Source organism: Antedon bifida, chromosome 1 (genome assembly GCF_963402885.1).
Source record: "Antedon bifida chromosome 1, ecAntBifi1.1, whole genome shotgun sequence".
Taxonomy (NCBI): domain Eukaryota; kingdom Metazoa; phylum Echinodermata; class Crinoidea; order Comatulida; family Antedonidae; genus Antedon; species Antedon bifida.
Window position 1 is genome coordinate 19865101 of NC_136226.1, and position 15048 is coordinate 19880148.

The 15048-nt window shown below is 32.0% G+C and overlaps 1 protein-coding gene across 2 annotated transcripts in view; it reads right to left on the reverse strand.

The window, feature by feature from the left end:
- LOC144844521 (programmed cell death 6-interacting protein-like) overlaps nt 1–15048 on the reverse strand; it is a 46176-nt gene that overhangs the window by 2724 nt on the left and 28404 nt on the right. The window contains exons 10-15 of one of the 2 annotated variants that reach the window (XM_078701469.1): nt 14048–14269; nt 13542–13701; nt 12819–12967; nt 12500–12634; nt 11199–11364; nt 4089–4154 (exon numbers count right to left, since the gene is read on the reverse strand). In XM_078701469.1, coding sequence (XP_078557595.1) covers nt 4089–4154; nt 11199–11364; nt 12500–12634; nt 12819–12967; nt 13542–13701; nt 14048–14269 — 898 coding nt within the window. The remainder of the gene's footprint in view (nt 1–4088; nt 4155–11198; nt 11365–12499; nt 12635–12818; nt 12968–13541; nt 13702–14047; nt 14270–15048) is intronic. The other variant, XM_078701477.1, reaches the window with a different exon arrangement.

The window sequence follows — 15048 nt, forward strand, 5'->3', positions numbered from 1 at the left end:
GTCAGTCTGATTTACTGCCGAAATACCCTATAGCTGAACAGACACGTTATTTCAAGCATGTGCTGTACAGACAGACCCGTGTGCGAACTACAGTATCGTCGGTAATTTGTATAACAAGTTTGATTTGCTTGCCTCTCTCTCCAAACATCGTATACTACACCGTCAGGACACACTATTCATCATGTCCAAAAAACAGAAGCAACATATATTACTTTTTTTCAGCCTACTGTAATAATTATTTTCCTTATTTTTACCTCTTCTTATACTATTATAATATTACTGTACTTTAGGCTATACTGCGTTATTTTTGCTATAAAATGAGAGTCCCATGTATAACTGCTATAGCATGGCAACAGGCAAACAAACTCATTTTCATAGAGGTCCAAGCGTCGATATCTAGGCTGTATCAAGTTACGAGGACCAAAGCGTGTACAGTAGTTAATAGTTATTACCCTGGCAGTGTCCCTTTGTATGAATTTATTAACAATTCTATATTTAGAAGTTGGCCCAGCTCACGGGCGTCGATATCTGGGTCATGCTACATTCAGGGACCAATACGTAGTTACAAGGCGATATCCTCCTTTTGTAAGAATGAGCAATTCATTCGCAACTAGCCTATATTTACAAGTCTGTCCACTGTCACTTTTGTTGGGTTGTTTACAAACTCCAACGCCTAGAATAAAGCCTGTACTAATTATATCGCGCCCGCTCATACAAAATAAAGTTACAAGTTTCACGAATGCATATTTTTTTAAAATTTACGAATACCGCTTGGCCCGTCATTGCGTTCGGTTACATCTGAATACGTTACCAATTTTTTTTTGTAGATTTGTATACATGATCGAATCAGAGTGCATTAGTAATCTCCTAGAACACAATAAAATGCATTTTTTTTTGGTCCGATGCCGGCAAATCAAACATACGTCAATGTTTGTTTTCACATATCGATTATTGGCACATAACCGTGTGGAACATCTTGAAAACAAAAATTAATGTTTGATTTGCTGGCGGCAAAACGGAAGTGTGCCGGAACAGGTGTGAAAGACCCTCTGTAGATGATGGAATCAGAGTGCATTAGTGATCTCCTAGAACACCATAAAACGCATTTTGCCCAGTGTATTTGCCCACTACGAACGAAAAAATCCAGGATCCGCCCCTGAAGAATTGTCTACAAACTTGTCAGCTTCCATAAAACATTTTTAAAAATGGGTCACCAGCCATCCCGAAAAGCTAGAACCGTTTAAAAATTGGTATATATTTGCATAAATTTGCATTAAATTACCTATTTTTAAGCACAAATTAGTAAAGTTTAACATGCATGTGCATCGTTGTTTTGCAACTAAAGTTCATCAAAATGAATGAAATCTACTACAGAAGGTATGAAAAACCAAAATCAATTGCAAAAACCATTTTTCTACGCTTTGTGTGAGCAGTGCATGCATGTGTAAAAATGCAAATATTTTAGAAAATTTTGAAATTCTCAAAATGACCTGAAATATACGTGGAATTGATTAGAAATTAATTTTACACATTTTGAAATTTTAAATACGCTTAATTGTTTGTGTAGCACGCTATTTTTATCATGTCAAAAATTGCTCCATATTATGAAGTACACTTTTGTAAAATTTCATTGAAAAATAGATTTTTGTTCAGAATTTATGGTCAACCATAAAGTTTCATAAAATCGTGAATTAGAGATAGAGCGGCAATAACAATTGTGGGAAAAAAAAGATCCCGACATTAATAAGGGGTTATCCGCCAAGTCCGGATAACCATTAAATAATAAATTCAATAGTAATAATAACTAGAGGGTACTCCGAGAGTACAAACCTCCGCCTACTGTAAAATTCCCCTACATAAAATGCCCCCTGAATATTTTTTTTTTACATTTTTTGTTATTAGTTCTAAGTCTAAATATGTTAACTGCACACTACAAAGTTGTGGATGACAGTGTGGTGTAATGGTTATGTATCCAGCCTCTCACAGTTGAGATCGCTGGTTCAAGTCCCACTTAGGTTTTTTTTTTTTAATTATTTTTTTATTAGGTGATCATTTAGAATAAAATGATCACCTATTGTTATTGTATGAAATCTTATTCCGCTTTATTTCTTTCTGTACAGATTTTGTGTGTCAATTATCTCAAAAAGTAAAATGTCAATGTTCACAAAAATTTCACAATACCTTTCAAATACTGTAACTTAATCCTAATAAGCTTTTCAGCGTGATCACTCAACCGTGACGTCATTTATACGCCATTTTGTGAAATCACATTATCAATCATATCTCCATAATTCATTATCACATATTAATGAAATTCACTACACGTAAACTTCAGGTCAAGGGTAAAAATATTAGCAAATAAGAACTTGCGCGTTTCAAGGTCATAAGCGTGAAATCACGTGTTAAAAATTTAAAAAGCTCAAAATTAAGTTTTGATCAATTTAGAGCATGAATTAGGCCATTTGCGTGTTTCAAAAAATTACTGCGCAAAAACACGTTTTTGCGCACGCAAATCTTAGAAAGTGTAAAAAATAAAATGTGATGTATAAATCATATTCTACTCACAATTCTTAGTACATTCACCGATTTTGAGTCCATTCTGACTTAAAATAGTGCAATACGAGCACGTTAAAAATGACAAAATGCGCACATTAATTGTACAAAAGTGCTAAAAATGGTAAAAAATAAGACCTTTTTAAAATGAATATAACTCTTCAGAATGGAAGGTGACCCCCAATTTTTTAAACTTATTATGGAAGCTACTGAGTTGTAGAGATGAATTCATGTACACATTTGACGTACAAAATTTTGTGACGTCATCAAATGGCCACTTGAATTTAAAAATTAGGATTTTTTTTCTTTTTTTGTAGATTATCACATTCAATAGAGCGTATCTCCGTTATTTGAGCCCGATTTTCACTCAGATTTCAGTATGTGCTTGCTATATTAATTATCTTTATCATGAGTTGCCATCATTTTATTTTGATGGCGTCATCACTTGTAAAAACTTGAATAACGTAGGTTGTGTAATTTGACCTTCACCGTCAATTTGAATATCTCACAGCTTTTAAGAATTAAAGGTGACCTTGATGATTATAATTGATTATGAAAGCTGATGAAATGTAGATATGAATTCATATAAAAGTTAAGTCTATCGGATGTTGTGACATTATGATATGGCCAGTTGAAGTTAAAAAGTAGTTTTTTTGTCTCTTTCATAAAAGTTATACAAATTTCAAAGAGCGTTCACTGCGCTTCTATGTGCCAAATTTTCTTGCAATTGTTATATTTTATTGCTTAATTCATTATCTTTCGATCTTCTTATCCACAAGTTTATTTTGATAATGTCATCATACCAAAAAAATTAGAACATGATGTGTGTCTGTAATTTCACCAATGCTACACTGTATATAGATATACAGTATATACTGTACATAATGTATATGGCATATAATAGGCACAACTCAGCACTATAAGCGTATATAATAGGATGGCATACATCAACATTTTCCGATCGTATGTTAACATACGTGCATGTTTAAAAATATTAATGTCAATAAAAATGATAAAAATGATCACCTATAATTCGTCAAAGTGACGAATTAAATTCTAGTTTCTTTTTTGTTTGTTTTTTGTGGACCTTGATCTTTGACCCTGACCCTTCAAAATTTAACCACAATTATATGATGTGTCATTGATCATTGTGGCTAAGTTTGGTGAGAATCGGATAAAAACTGTGGTCTCTAGGCAGTAAAATAGTTTTTTGTTAGTTGTGACCTTGACCTATGACCTTTTCCCCTCAAATTCGAACTCGTCCGAGCTTTTGGGGCATAGATCATTGTTGCCAAATTTGGTGAGAATCGGATAAAAACTGTGGCCTCCAGGCTGTTCACAGACACACAAACACAAACATACAGGGGTGAAAACATAACCTCCTTGGCGGAGGTAATAACAATAACAATTTTATGTTAATAGTTTCATGCAACATTTGAGAAATGTGGAAAAAATTCTCAAAAAAGTGATCAAGTCAAGCAGTAGTACAGATACATAAAATGCAATACATTAATCATTTGGCATTCTTTCATTACCCAGTGAATGATGTGCTCCATCAACAGTTAAATGATATGGATTGCCATAATATGATGTTAGAATTTCTGAAACAATATAGAAATGGATGTTCTCTACTATTTCAACCAACCACAGTCAACTCTTACACCATTGAAGCGATAGAGAAAAGGGCATGTCAAATACGGCCAAGAAATTACACCTCATGATAATGCTTTAGAAACTTGTGAATTCAAAATGGAAAACATCTCATTTCAACATCACATTCTTATGATTTTATTCCATGTACCCATTTCTAATGCCATAATAGAAACCTCCATTATTACAAAATACACAATTTAATTTAAAAACTAAATAGATAATTTAAACAGCCCGATGCCTTATATATTAGACTTCTAAAAAATGATTCATAAATTTTCCCATTTTAAAATGTATTTGTCCTATTCAACCAACTAGTGCTGTTTTTAGTTGGTCCTTCATCATTTTCAAAATTTTATATAGTATTGTAATTTTTATATTGTATATTTTAATTGAATTTTTATATTGAATTGTGATTTTTATACAGATTATATATTTTTTACATTTAATGTGATATTACATGCAATTTGGCTACTTGGTCTACCATAATGTAATAACATTTTTTACAGTCTTTACAACAAAGGATTATACTGTAGTTTCAGTATACATGATAAACTTGTGTACTACAGTGGAATTTCCCATTAATTTGTCAGGTTTCTTTTGAAGTTTGGTTTGTAGAACATTGTTAAAACATAATGCAATATCAAACAATATGGACCATACTAACCATGGAATAAAAGTAAAAATACTGTAATGTTTTTATACAATTTTATTGATTTTGGCATTTTATCTGAACACCATTCTACCTATTTTCGTAGTCTAGGTTCTAGACCGAAATTAGTAAAAATGATAAATATTTTGGCACATATGGTGTTTTATATGTATAACACATCAGCTCGTATTATCGGTCTAGGAAAAGACGTGCATGTCACATGTTTTGGCAAAGATTATCCGGTTAACTAGTTTCAGCTGCATGCAATTGGCTACTCATAATCAAAAATATTGTAATATGTATTTTTGGAAATATCAAATATTTAACAACTAAGATGATGTATGCGCTATATTAGGTTTCTAAAAATCTTCCGTTTTTACAGTTAATTTTTGTTTTTTATATCGTATGTGGTAAATTGCTTCATTTCTGAAACTTAAAAAATCATGCAATGGGCAATTTAATGCAAATTTGTCCCCAGAATGAACGATGACTGTAGGATATGGAGTTTATCTGTGTTTTTTTCTACACAGGGACTTTATACATGACACTGACTCATTATCGCCATTTTATCAGAGTGTTTATTGATTCTAGATGTAGGTGGCAGCATACATGATTTCGTTATTATTAAATATTTAAGTTAGTTATATCAAGAGTGTATTATTATATTGTCTTGGGAGTTGGATACATTACAACTCTCCCTCAATTTTTAAAACTTATTATTAAAGCCAATGAGTTATAGATATGAATTCATGTACACACATTCACACACACGTGAAAAATGGTATGACGTCATCATATGGCCTTAATTTTAAAAAATGTATTTGTTCTATTTTGTCATAAAAATTACATTCAACAGAGCGCATGTTGCTTATCTGTGCCCGATTTTCTCAAATCTCAATGTGCTTGCTCAATCAATTATCTTTCTCATGAGTTGCCACCATTTTCATGATGACATCATCACGCCTACAAAAATTCATATAAATTTCAATATCTCACAGCTCTTCAGAATTAAAAGTGACCTTGATGTTTATAACTTATTTATTATGAAAGCTACTAAAATGTATATATGAATTCATAACAAAGTTATGTCCATCCGATGTTGCGAGAAGTCTGCGTTACAAGTTAAGCGGCGCCAATTAGCTAGTCCTAGCGTATCCTGCCAACCAACACTACAAGACTCTCGGACAAGACTCGCCATTTCTCCTCAAAAATAGCAAATTAGTTAAAAAGCTATCATTATGTGGTACATTATACAGATATTTCCTGTTAGTGATTCCTTGGCAATAAAATATTCACTTAGGCCTAGGTCTATTTAAATTAACAGAAGAATTTTCATCAATAAGCCTACATTGATAATAATAATATTATCAGGTAGGCCGAATCATATAAATTTACGTAAGGGCAAAATTTGGTAAATCGTGCCTTACTTCTAGAATTTTTACTCGATGGTATATAAAGTTGGTTCGTACTTTCGGTACTGATTTTAACCACCTGATGTAACCCTGTTTACTAATTAAATTGAGTTAGATAATTAGTAATTGACAATTAAAACAAATTTAGGTTGAATGATTTTCCCCAATTAGGGGGTTTTCCGATCGTGGTATACACTGTCTAATGGATGTCCATCTTGAAAAATACCCGCACACAATAACACAAGGATGTTTCGCATTTTCTTATCTCCTCCTACGATAATTGTTTTTAATAGCTGATACCAGTTGAACAGCTCGAGTACAGAATCATAATGTTGAAGACAGGCCGTTTTTCTTTAAAAAATACTATTTTGATAGATTTAATATACGTTTATACAAATGTATTGATTTGCAATGAATGGAACATTCCAATCGCTGTTCCACAAGTGTCTATTCCCTAAGGCGTCGTAAGGGCAAGTACACTCATACCATAAATTCGATCCATTTTTTTTTCAATCTGTGCTGCAGAGGTTGGATATAGGTTTTTTTTTAAAAGGATAAGCTAGCATTTTCAGTCGCCGTCTATTATGTACAAATCGTTATTATTGCAGTTAAACCATCATCACCCTCCCGCCTCAATGGCATGAGTAGCGTTGTAAAGCCAGTAGAGGACAGGCCTACGGTGGTATGAAGGATCACATGCCCTAAACGTAGAACAACTTTGGTGGGTAGGAACCAACTTAAGTATGAATTGGCTCTAAGAAACAATTGATAACCATTAGGCATACTAATTAAGTTGAGTCAGGTAATTTAATATTTATTGACGATTAAAGCGAATTTATGATTTGCCACGAATAGAGATGGGTTTCAAAAATTGTTTTACATATAAACATATACACGTCGTAGTGATGTATCGTTACTAATGTACTATTTCGATCGACTAGGATGGTGACAGTTTAAAAAAAGTATTACATCGCAATGTTTTACTGTGTTTAGTGGTATATTATTTGTAAAACATGAAAACAATTAATATTTCGTTACTAAATGGATAAAGAATAAAAAAAAAATAAAAAATTGTTCCTTTTTATACCCATCCTCTTCCCCATCCCTCAACCCTAATGTTACATACAAAACACAAATTAAGTTTGTTTAAATTTGACTCAAACAATTGGTCTCATTTTGTGACAAGTTTCTCTTTAATAATTCCCAGGGTGCTAATTTTAGTTGAGTACATAAATCACTGTGTCTAATTATTCGTTCCTGTAAATGACATGTATTATTGTCCTGCGGTACGTACATTTGAAATCGCCAGTTTTTTAACGCTGAAATTACTATGTATTCGAGAACCAACTGTGGGCACGACCTAGATGGTACGCGAGCGAACCATCTAGTAAATAATAATTCGTCTTCTTCAAGCCGATTCACCGGATGTTCAGTGCGCCGCGCGTACCAGGTTACTACCGTGTGTATTGACCAATCACAAACAGTCGCTCGCATCTATAGAGGGCAAATAACAAAATGAGGGCGCTATGTATGCATAGTTTAAATAGTTTAGTTGAATTATTTCTTCAAGCAAGTTACATGGCCCGGTGTGTAAAACGTAGTGATGATGTGGACTAATCTTCGTGAGTTCGAGTCCCAGTAGATGACTTATCGCCAAACATGAGTGTTGCCACATGCAAATTACACAAATTACATAGTCAATATTGAACTCCTCGAGACTTTACTGGATTTTTTATTAATGACCGGGACACGATAATCACGCGAAAATTACTCAGTCAATATTATCATACTCGAGGACATATACTATTTACGATCCTCGCAGCAGTAGTCATGTGATGCAGTTTCAACCAATCATGTTCACCTATTTACATAGGCTATGTAATATATTATATTTTATGTTAATTTTAAAAAAATATATTGAGAAAAATGACTAACAAAAAGTTGAAATGTTCATTCGACAGACTACGATGGAAGCCATGCAGTTCCACCGCAAACAAAAGCGTCATCCAATCAGTCAGTGTTTAGCCAGATACAGTATGATAACCTATGCCATTCTTATCTGATGATTGCGGTCTACATACCGATTTCTATATGTCCTTTACAAGTCTGTATTTTCAGACAAAAATGGAAACACTGCCTGGTGTAAACATAAAAAAGACAATAAATACAGACTGCTGTTTTCGTTGAGTACAACTAGCTTACCAAGCTTGGATTGATCTAGGCTTAGTTCATGTTATCGTACATAATTGATTAATTGTAAACAAGAGGTTAGTCAATATAGCAAGACAGGACCTACATGAAGCAGCGATTATGAAATTTTGGCATTTTTTATTGCTTCATCACGGTCAATGTCTTTATTTTTATTGACATCGGTGTATAGACAGCTCAGCACAGGAGTAAACAATTGTAGTTAACCTTCTGTTAGTGCAACAATCATTTTCAATTTATTATAATACTTCATTATCTATATATTAATGCTACTAAATTGTTTGCGTAATTCTGCGTATCTTCTCCGAAGCTGATGAATGGTACATGCTCACATTTGGCACACTGATGTTTATTGAGGGGCCGCACACGATAGACTATATTATTTTCCTGAAATTTAAGGATAAACACTAAAAAAGGCAAAAATAACAGTAATTTGACATGTTTCGTGAGTTGTTGCGTCGCGTATCAACTATGCAACATCCTTTGTTGACAGTTAACCTATGGAATGATCGTTTTAATTAATTACACCTATCCTTTGAACAGAATGATTTTCACGGTTTGGCTCAATGAGTAAAACGCCATGGCCACTGATACAAATGCTTAGTACGTTCGAGTTCGAATCCGCGATATGTGTAAATACGTGGGAGTAAAGTATCACCGCTTAAACCAACAAATCAAATGTAACCACAATGTAATGTAATTACAAAAGTAGCAAAAAAGATACCAAACCTCGCGCAAAAAATCATGCACGTTGTCACTTTCATATCCCATATCCAGTATTGCGCTTTTATGCTTAATAATCCCATCCTAATTATTATTAAGGCAGACAAGACCGTGCGAAGCACGGGTTACTGCTATAGACCACAATTTAATTACAGAAGTAGCAAATAGCTAACAAATCTCCCACACAAAAAAATTGCAAAGTATTAAAACCATTGAAATAAAAATAAAATGTAAATGAATAAAAATGAACACACACAAACAAAACGATTCCAAACAAATGGTTTTATATAGTTGAACATGAAAACAACTTAACAACGTGTTTCCGCAGCAAAGTATTTTTCAATCGATTTATGTTAAACATTTTTGATTTATCTATATGTATTAAATAATTAATACACCACAAAAAACATCCAAAATAGTTTGGCATTTTATACTTTCGCTTGCATCATCTATCGTAATTCACACAGCACAATTTTTCTTTAGCATCTTTTATTTTTGCAAAGTCTGAACAGTCAAAAGTAAAGTATAAAGTTCCATATCCAGTATTACTTTCATTTTTTAGTCTACATATATTTCTAAGTGAGTGAATAGTGTATAACAAAATCAATGGCCGTAAATACAGTACAGTAGTTCAAAATTTTATTCTTGATATTTGTTTTTATTTTAATAATTTGTCAAAGTACTTTTATCAGAGTGCGCTTTTATTATACTCGCCCATGCAAAGTAAAAGGCAGAAAAAGACTGTGCGGAGCACGGGTTACTGCTAGTTTCTATGATTTCTACATTTCGCAACAAAGAGTCACGTAATCTAATATTTTCTAAAATTTTATCAATCCACAGTTTGGTTTTATTATATTTTTTTTTATTTCTTATAAGGGAGCTATTTCTTCAACAATCTTATTTTAAAATGGATTTGAAATTAGACTAGGCAAAACTATAATCTGTGCAAAAAATGTAGTACTCCAAAGTACATTTTTTAGCCCCTTCTTTAGGGATTGCCAAAATATTCCACTTACTTACTTTGATTTCCAGTAGCCATTTTTTACTCCATTTTATTCCGTAATGTCATTATCAGAGGCAAATTTTATTCTTTGATAGATTATGATTGCGGTAAAAAAAATGTGTTTGCCAATGCCTAACATAACACGCTCTATTGAGCAGACCAAACTTTGAACTTTAGTTTTATTTTAAGTAGGGTACAGTATAAAATTTAGTCTCAAATAATCTTTTAAACTAACTAAATTGCCTAGCCTAGCTAGGAATATATATATATATCAAACATACTTCAATCTGGGAAATCGAACGGAAAATCAAACTTGTTTAGGCGGTCCCAAGGGTGGTAAGTTTTGGGAGATTCCACTGTATTTGTAAATATATTTATAGTTGTTATCTTGCACTGATGAAGGGCTAGTGTTGTCCAAAAGCGCTTCTAATTTTTCTGGCTGTTTTACTTATTTTTGCTTATTTTATTTTGTATGTCCATTGAGATTCTGCCAGCATTGTCATTTTTTCAGTAATTTGCCTTTGGATTTATATTTATAGCTGTTAATATTGTATAAAACAGCCTTGTTAATTGCATTGTCTCTGAGTAAAATATAAATGTTTGCAACAACATTGATAATAACCCCAATTATGTAAATTTGAGGCCTTTCTATTTAAAATGATTATATAAATCAGAAGAAAAATTAATTTTATACAGGAAAATACTATTTCTATTAGAAATAGTTACCCAGTTAAACTCTTATGATATTGTGAAAAAGTCCTGTAGCATCACATTTATAAAAAGGGGCTTATTTTATTACGTATTTATAATCAGATTTACCCTTCAAGTGATCAAGTTTTCCATTTTTTTAAAAAGTTATTATTACTATATAAATAACCTACTCAATCCACTTTTACAAAGTTTATGATAGATGTAATAATAAACTTTAAAGGCATAATAGTATAAAACGTTATTGCTGTGGCAGCTGCAACAAAAAGCATTACAGAATAAACTTTACCTGTAGCATGATGAGCTGGAGCTGAGGGTGTATTCTGTGATGGTTGATTTGCAATACTCTGTGTTAAATCACGTAATAGTTCTTCCTTTTCAGTTTTTCTTGCAAAACAAAGATCACTACACTTGCTTTGGTATTTTACAAGTATTTGAGTTAAATCATTATAAAACTAAAAAAAAAAAATATAAATACTTTTATAATCCATCATTAACAATCAAAATTTGTACAATTTACAACTGTTACTGGGTATTGAATATCATGTGACACACAATCCTTCAATCAAATGACAAAAATCTACTCAGGGGTGTTACAAATAATGAATGTTTATGAGTGAGTGAATGATGAAAGTTATATTTCCACGAGGCAACAGCCGATATATAAAACAGTTCATCATTCGAGACGAGTAGGGGATACCCTGGTGAACTCATTCACAAAATAGTCCCTGTATCAGGAAACTTACCACCTATCTAGGATAGTGATTCATTTACTATTGGTATGTGCCTAAATACATACAATAAAAAAAAAATTTAAATAAAATAATTAGACTTACACTTGATTCACATTGAAAAAGTAAAATTTATTTGGATTTTTGTAACATATTTACAAAATAATTATATATATATTTGTTTTTTTTCAATATATTAAATGTTATATTTATTTGGATTTTAAAAACACACCTACTATATGTAGTGTTAATTATGTCAACGAATGCCAAAAAATCCTAGGCCTAGTTAGGCTACAAAGCGCCTAGGCGTAGGCTAGACAGGTAGAGATATCATTATGAAACTTTACCAGGCAACTAAAACTGTTCTAGGCTAATTTTGTTTTTTTCCAACAATTCCAGTAAATTATTTACCAGTTAATTTAAATGCTTTATTAGTTTGAATTAATATGTATATCTCTCCAAAAATTTGGCACGATATGACTGAGAGTGTTCAATGTTGTTATCAGGATGGTTATTATTGATTTAAAAATAGGCTGCTCTGGTCATTAATATTCATGAGCTTCTTGAAATTTCTGCCTTCAAATTTTGTTATACTGGACAATTATCATAAAATTTCATAATATAGTTGTTTTGTCTGCCTCATATCTATTCAGTTATAGTGCTACATATAGCTGGGCAAAGTTTGAAAGTCTTGTTCTAATTGCATTGGGCATTCAGATTTATTTTGCCTCTCATAAGAGACAACAAAGTTCAAATTAAAAATTATTTATGTATTTCAGTATATTTATTCAACATATAAATTAAATAAAAAAAAATATTATGACTATTTACAATACAGATAATAACTTTTAGGTTTTACCTTGGTGCCTTCTTCAAGGTTTGATATTAATTCCATAAAAGTGTTGTGTCCAGTTGCTAATTGACGCAAAACTTCTTCTCTTTGCTGGGCAGATGTATCAGTCTGCTTAGCAGAACTAAATTGTGTGTTTGCATCCTGAGATAAGAATAAAAAGTCTTCATTTCAAATCTATTCAATTCCAATTAATTGTTCAATATACATTGGTCAAATTGAAGTCAACCATATTCAGTAAGGAAAACAATTCTTTTTCTGCAAATTGATGCCATCATAAATATGGGACAAATGGTCATTTAAGTAGAAGTAATCTAGAAGCACTCACTTGTATGTTAGAAAGAAGCATTTCCTGGCGTCTACAACTGTCTTGAACTTGCTCCACAAGAGGTCCATAAACTTGATCCAACTGTTGATTGGAAATGACATCTTCATTAATAGCACCATCCTTAGCCAATGAAGATAGGAAAGCACTACCTGCAACATAATACAAAATAATAGATCACTAAAAACAAAAGATAATCTTCAAACATGTTTAGGGTTACCTTCTACCTCTGTATCAATCACAATTAAGCTATCAATGATTGTTGAAGTTGCTTGAATGATGAAAAATGGAACTTATTAAGACTGTAGTAATTGAGATGCAATAAGATGTTTGTGATTTGCAAAAATAAAATCTTGCATTTGGTTATCACATTAATCATTTATGTGTTTGTAAAAACATCATTTTTGCAACAATGATTTGTTTGTAAACCTGGTTTATTGCATGTTATTGGCCTGCCAAATTCCAATCTTGGTACATTTGATGGTGGAGTGGTATCTTCATAATTGTAAATAGTTTTTCTTGAACTGTCTGATCAATTGAATAAACAGAAGTACTGATTTACATGTTGGGGATGGATGGTGGTAGAACTGCAGTAATAAAGTTGATTGCATTTTGTATACAGTATAAGTACCACACTAAACACAGTAAGATTCGGAAGCTAAACAGCGTTGGAAAATGCAAGTGTCCAATCACGATATGAAAGGCGGAGAATAGGTAGTTACTTACTCATGTTGAAGGTTGCACCTTTTAACTCAGACTCCATAACTTCTCTTTCAGCTTTAATTGCATCAACTTCTGCCATAAATTCTCTCAACTTCTTGACAACTGGACTGTCCTTTAAAGCTGATGCTGCATTAGCTGCGGGCAATGCTTTGGACAATTCTGCCTTTAAATCAGAAAAAAGTGTAATGTTCAGTGTGGTAGTACAAGATCAAAAAATGATGATTCCTTATCGACCAGCATAACAAAAAAGTAAATTTTTCAAAAAAAAATTGTGGTTTCAGGACCCTGTTAATCAAAGGCATATTTTTTGTCTCAATACAAGACCAGTACAAAGGTTCAACAATAGTGGGTATCAAAAATAGCAGAAAGAAACAAGAAACATGAGACAGGGCATTCCAAAAACTAAATTGCTGTTGAATGGGACCCTTAAACATACATAAAGTGCTATTGGAGAGTAAAAGACTTGACACAGATATTTTAGCTACTACTATTGGGATGTTGTTTCTTACCTCTGTTTTTCCCAATATATCAATATATATCTTGTTGTTGTTAAATTTTTCACGTACAATATTATCAGCCTGGATAGCATTGTTGAGTATTGCATTATACTTATCAGCTTCAGATCTCAAAGTTTCTGTTAACTTTGTTGATGGCGTTCGAGTCCATTTTTGTCCAAATTTTTCTTGCATTTGAGCATCACTAGCAGCTTCTTCATCAAGCAATTTAGTGGACTACAAAACAGTAAGTAATATAATTCTATTTGCAAGATATTATATAAACATTGAATGTTTATATGTTGAATGGAACAATATTTTTATTTAAAATGAAATAAAATGTTTCAATCTATTCAATATTCCTACATTTCTTGTAAAAATAACCAATCTTATTATATGTTTATCAGAAGCATAAATGGTTATGGCAAGAAAAATTATCATCTTTTTGCCTAACACATTTTCTCTCTTTTTTTTCAGGATTGAGATCAAGCATCATGGGGTGAAGCCAATATTATCATAACCATTTCATGGCTCAAATTCAAAATTATTGTCAAATACATAGTAATTGAAATTTGTATTCCAAGGTTAAAAAACATAAAAATACATACATAAAACAATATAATATTAATATATGTAAAAACAGTAAAAGGTTAAAACAGTAAAAACTGGACATAAACTATGATTGAGTTAAGATTCTAAAATACAGAACACTTATTGATTAAATTGCTTATTAAAGGAATGGATTATTGTGACCGGATTTACTAAAGTTTCAATAATTAAAAAGAGGTTGGGATTTGGCATTAATCATACATTTTAGCTTTTTCTCTATAGCCTTATCACAGATATCCTGAACAGATGGGACGCCTACACCTATTACCTTCTTAGTCAATTTTATTATTCTCTGTAAATTATTTTTAATGTTTTTAGATAAGCTTTTAAACCACATAATAGTTAATATGGACTGTATCATTGCCTGTAACAGTGCAGCTTTACCAATCTTAAAGTTTCTTAATTTT